General features: G+C 45.0%; 1 protein-coding gene across 1 annotated transcript in view; it reads right to left on the reverse strand.

The window, feature by feature from the left end:
• Nucleotides 1-1108: 1108 nt before the first annotated feature.
• Nucleotides 1109-5628, reverse strand: part of esrrb (estrogen-related receptor beta) — a 58957-nt gene continuing 54437 nt past the window's right edge. Inside the window, exon 9 of the mRNA XM_063223958.1 lies at nt 1109-1887. Coding sequence (XP_063080028.1) covers nt 1643-1887 — 245 coding nt within the window. The 3' untranslated portion in view covers nt 1109-1642. The remainder of the gene's footprint in view (nt 1888-5628) is intronic.

The following is a 5628-nucleotide window of genomic DNA, read 5'->3' on the forward strand; positions in this document are numbered from 1 at the left end:
AGTGATCAGGAAAGAAAACCTGATCTTCAGATCTTTTTTTTTACATGTATTTACTTTAATGTTAGTATTCTGGTAGGGTGACTTACTCACTTTCACCCATTTCTTGTTAGACTGTATGAGAATGAATATCTACAAAGATATCAAGGTTTCGAAATAGGTTTACTGTACCGTCAGAAAGAGGGGAAAAAAAAGAGGGGGGTTGGTTTTTCAGGTTGGCTAGCTTGTCCCTTTTATATATAATTTTCTTTAATATAGAGAGTTTGATTTTCCATTTGACAAAGAACACACACAAAAATAACACGTCTTGATCACAGCACTGAGGCCGAGAGAGAGAGCCACTATTAGCAGAGAGGTTAAGCCCAAAACATAGGCCTTTGACTTCAAGTCATGATGCAAAGGTCCCCTTTGGCATAGAAGTACCTTAGGGTCATACAAATAAATTTATCCAAAGACACAAGTGAGATCCCTCTTTTTTTCGGAAATAAACACCTTTTTTCAAAATGGCCGCCGATGCATCGAAAATTCCCTATAGAGTATTTCCAGGTACTTCCATGCCAAAGGGGACCTTTGCATCATGACTTGAAGTCAAAACTCACTTAACCCCCCAACTATATGAGAGTAGAGAAACACAGAAAGAGAGACCTGCGCTCAAGACCTGCTGTCCAATACACGCAAGTACTGTACAGCCTAAGAAACCAAAACAAAAACAAAAACAAAAAATCACCACAACAAAAACATCGCTGTACAATTAGGATTTGTAATTACATACAGTATATACTTTTAAATTCTTTGTTTTATATGTATAGGGGGGATCGATTCTTTCTTTCTTTTAGTAATTCAGTAGTTCCCCACAAGTTAAGTCATTGTGTCGTGTCTCTTCTTTAAAACGACTCTGGTCCCAAAAGACAGATAGAGAGTATCAACAAAGACGAGTAATGGAAGATTAGAGCAGGATAGAGTGATGGAGGATGTGACGTGACGGACAGACATCCAGACGTCCAGAATCCAGCTTGTCAATCGAGGCCTCCTCTTCCTCCACGTACTGTAACCCCTTCAAGTTCAACCACAAAAAAAACCCTTCTTGATTCATCTTAATTTGCCCCCCCCCCGCCCCAAAACAACAGTCAACATTAAAAGTTCAAAGAAACTCTCTTGACTCTGCTTGAAGTTCACCCCCAAAAACCAACAGTGCATCTATAAGGGGATTATACTGGCTAATGTCTTCCAGGTCCCATCCCATTGAGTCAAATCACCCTTGAACGACCTCCCTCCTTGAACAACCTTCATTGAACGACCTTGATCTTGACGACGAACTTGACAGTAGTTTGACCTTCATCAGAGTGAAAAAGAAGTCCGCGACACTGCTTGTCTACTGTGTATTTAATAGAGCAACGTTTCGACCTTCAGGGCTCTATTAAATACACAGTAGACAAGCAGTGTCGCGGACTTCATTTCTTTTTCACTTGGATTTGCTGTCATTGTCCTGCACCTGGCCCATCGGGTGGGATGGGGATTATACTGTCTAATGTCTTCCAGGTCCAATCCCATTGAGTCAAATCACCCTTGAACGACCTCCCTCCTTTTCATTGAACGACCTTGATCTTGATGACGACCTTGTCCTTGACCGTGGTTTTGACCTTCATCAGACCTTGGCCTCCAGCATCTCCAGGAAGAGTTTGTGCATGGGCACCTTGCCCTGCACCTTGATGCTGTAGAAGTGCTGCACGGCCTTGTGGGCCGTCTGGCGCAGCAGGGGCAGGGTCATGAGGAGCTTGCCCGCCCGTCGCGGGTCCTCGCCGTGCTGGCCGGTCTCCAGCTCCTGCAGCGCCTCGTGCAGCGAGTCCTGGAGCTTCTGCACTGCCTCCACGTCCTCTATGTGCATGGAGTCTAGTGGGGGGAGGGTACAGGCAAAAGAAATGGGTTAATTTAAATAAATGCTGCAAATGTTCAAAGCTACTGCACCGAATCCAAATCCTCTATGTGCATGGAGTCTAGTGGGGGGAAGGGGGGAAAAGGGCGAAAAAAAAATCAAGATTCAAGATTCAAGATTCAAGAATTTATTGTCATTGTCAAAAAGGCAACGGAATTGTGTTTGGGGTACAGTACTTAGTAGCAGCAGGTTTTCAAGTAAAGTGCAATAAGAGGTAAACGTGACACCAGTGCTTGACCCTTGACCCTGTTATAATTTAGCTGTTACCAGATTAGGGGGGGGGGGGGCTATTATGGGATCTTATAGACAATGTTTCAGTGGACAGAAATCTGTCTTTTTCCTTCTTTATCTTCATGTATAAATTAATGTATTTTTTTATATACATATATTTTTGGGGGGCTTTTTCTGCTTTATTATGATGGTGCAGTGAAGACAGGAGATGAGTGGGAGAGAGAGAGACAGGGGGTGGGGGATCGGGAAATGAATCGAGCCCGGGTCCCCGGCGTAACAGTGCAGTGCCCAACCATTTGTGCCACGGCTGGGGCCTTTACATGCATTTTAACATTGAAATGTCCGTATGGGTTAAATCCCCCCCTCCCCGTTAGCCACCACACCACCACACAATGCAACACTGCAGAAAAGGCACCACCAGACAATGTCTAAGGTCATATCCTGGTGTGTGTGTGTATGTGTGTGTGTGTGTGTGTGTGTGTGTGTGTGTGTGTGTGTGTGTGTGTGTGTGTGTGTGTGTGTGTGTGTGTGTGTGTGTGTGTGTGTGTGTGTGTGTCCTGGCTTATCGGTGCTTATCTGGCACTATGCTGAGTGTGAGGGCTCTGGCCATGTCCTTGACATGCTTAAAACACCTCCCATTTTAAACACCTCTCCTCTGCTCTCTTTTAAAACACCTCCCATTTTAAACACCTCTCCTCTGCTCTCTTTTAAAACACCTCCCATTTTAAACACCTCTCCTCTGCTCTCCTCTCCTCTCCTCCCCTGCTCTCCTCTCCTTCCTCTCCTCTCCTCTCCTTTAAAACACCTCTCCTCTCCTCTCCTCTCCTCTCCTCTCCTCTGCTCTCCTCTGCTCTCCTCTCCCCTCCTCTCCTCTCCTCTCCCCTTCTCTCCTCTCCGCTCCGCTCCTCTCCTCTCCTCTCCTTCCTCTCCTTTAAATCCCCTCTCCTCTCCTCTCCTTTCTTTTAAAACACCTCTCCTTTAAACACATGTCCTTTAAAACACCTCTCTTCTCCTCTCCTTCCTCTCCTCTCCTCTCCTCTCCCCTCTCCTCTCCTCCTCTCTACCTCCCCTCTCCTCTCCTCTCCTTTCCTCTAATCTCATCTCCTCTCCTCTCCTCTCCTCTCGGCTCCTCTCCTCTCCCCTCTCCTTCTCTCCTCTCCTCTCCTTTAAAACACCTATCCTCTCCTCTCCTTTCCTTTAAAACACCTCTCGTTCCTCTCCTCTCCTCTCCTTTAAAACACCTCTCCTTTAAACACCTGTCCTTTAAAACACCTCTCTTCTCCTCTCCCTCCTCTCCTTCACATGGTAATTATCCCCTGGTGAGCTGTTGTCTCTCTCATCGTCATTTGCAACTGTACTGCTTTCACCTCTTGCTTTCTCTTTATGATATCCCCATTCATTTGCTCTGCAAATTAAATTGAATTAAATTAAATATATATTAACTGCCTAATCGAGGTGTGTGTGTGTGTGTGTGTGTGTGTGTGTGTGTGTGCGTGTGTGTGTGTGCGTGTCTGTGCGTGCGTGTGTGTGTGTGCATGTCTGTACAGTGTATTTCAAGTATACTTGTGTCCAAGATTTATAATGCACATTTCAGAGAGAAAGAGACAGGAGATGTGTATGTGTGCTTGTGCATAAGTGCGTCTGTGTGCCTTTGAGTGCGTGCGTGTGTGTGTGCGCGTGTGTGTGCGCATGCACGTGAGCGTGTGCGTGTGTGTGTATGTCCGTGCGTGCATGTGTGCGTGTCTGTGTGCCTTTGAGTGTGTGTGTGCGTGCGTGTGTGTCCGTGCGTGCGAGTGTGTGTGTGCGCATGCATGTGCATGTGTGTGTGTGTGTGTGTGCTTGCCTATGTGTGTGTTAGAAGCAAGTGAACACGTTACTAGGTGAAGGCTGTGTTTGTTAAATAAACTGTGAAGAAAACAAATCTCTATCCGATGCGGCAGACTGCCCCTTATCGATCCCACTGATAACTTGCTAATTACAACAACAATACTGCGGCGCAAATCAAGACTGATTTCACAGACTTCTTGTTCAGGCAATTAGTTTATTCTCTCTAATTTAAGACTGTCACTATCTGTCATTGACTTTGTGTTCACACTCAATAATATCCTCCAGTATCGAGAATTTGAGGATTATCCAGGTTGCAATAAATTTGATTTATACTTATACTTGAATCCTCATTTCCTCCTTTCTGTTGCCATCATGTCATGTTATCAACATATTTGAATTCAATCATGCACACACAGTTCAGTATCTAATTTTCGTAATTCGGGGTATAGCCTGTTGGCAACATGCTACATTTTATGGAGTACTCCAGGCAGCATACCATAATAACCCGGCATAGTACCGTAATAACCCGACATAGTACCGTAATAGTGTAATAACGCTGCATAGTACCGTAATTTCATAGTAAGACGGGATATCTATGCAAGCACTCGCATTGCTTCCTGTCTCTTCTCTCTTTGCTACAAATCTCATTCTCTCCAATGGTCTGCATACTGTGTCAGAAGTAAGCACACCCCTCACATTTCTGCAGATTTGTAAGCAATTATTTTCAAATTTACTTTGACACAATGAAATGTAGCCAGCATACAACTTAGATAACCTCTTTAATGTATTGGTCACACACAAAATTATTCAAAATACAGCGATTAATGTCTCAATATGTACCTCTCAAAAGTGAGTACACCACATTTTAAAACCCCATAGAGAGGATCATGATCTGCTTCAGTAGTCACAGGACATGTTGACATGCCTGTTTCTCTTGGTGAAATTCAGCTTTCCCAAATTGTATGGTGGCTACCTTTCAGTGTGTCTAAGTGAATTTTTCTAAATGTTTTCCCATGAAAAGATACACTATGCTTTCAAATCTGCAGGAATGTGAGGCGTGAGTGTGTACTCACTTCTGTGACACAGTGTACACCTCCAACTGTCAACGTCGTCTCTCTCCACACACACGTATCTGTTCCCTTTGTCTGTGCGATCTCCATTTTCTAGCTTTATTGTCCTTTATCGTCATGATTCTCTCTTAACGCTTCTTTGTTCTAGAAGGCCGTGACCAGAACAAACAGCGGAACACAATGGAGGCATCAGCAGAATTTTATCGCAGATGGAGGAGGAAGAGGTGGGGGGGGGGGGTGTGGAGGGGCTGAGGAGTGAGGAGGGGAGGAGGGGAGGAGGGGGAGATGAGGGGGTAAGGGGGAGGTGAAGAGAGGAAATGATGAGAGTGTTTGTGTGTAGGAGAGAGTGGAGAGAGAGAGTGAGAGAGAAAGAGACAGAGAGAGAGAGAGAGAGAGAGAGAGAGAGTGAGAGAGAAAGAGACAGAGAGAGAGAGATTGAGATTGAGTGAGGATGAAACGTAGAGGGAGTGAACAAGTGAGAGCGAGAGAGTGAGTGCGTGAGTGGGAGACAGAAAGACAGAAAGCGAGAGAGAGAGCAAGAGGAATAGAGTGAGGGAGGACAGGAGAGGG

The sequence above is a fragment of the Engraulis encrasicolus genome, chromosome 19 (genome assembly GCF_034702125.1).
Source record: "Engraulis encrasicolus isolate BLACKSEA-1 chromosome 19, IST_EnEncr_1.0, whole genome shotgun sequence".
Taxonomy (NCBI): domain Eukaryota; kingdom Metazoa; phylum Chordata; class Actinopteri; order Clupeiformes; family Engraulidae; genus Engraulis; species Engraulis encrasicolus.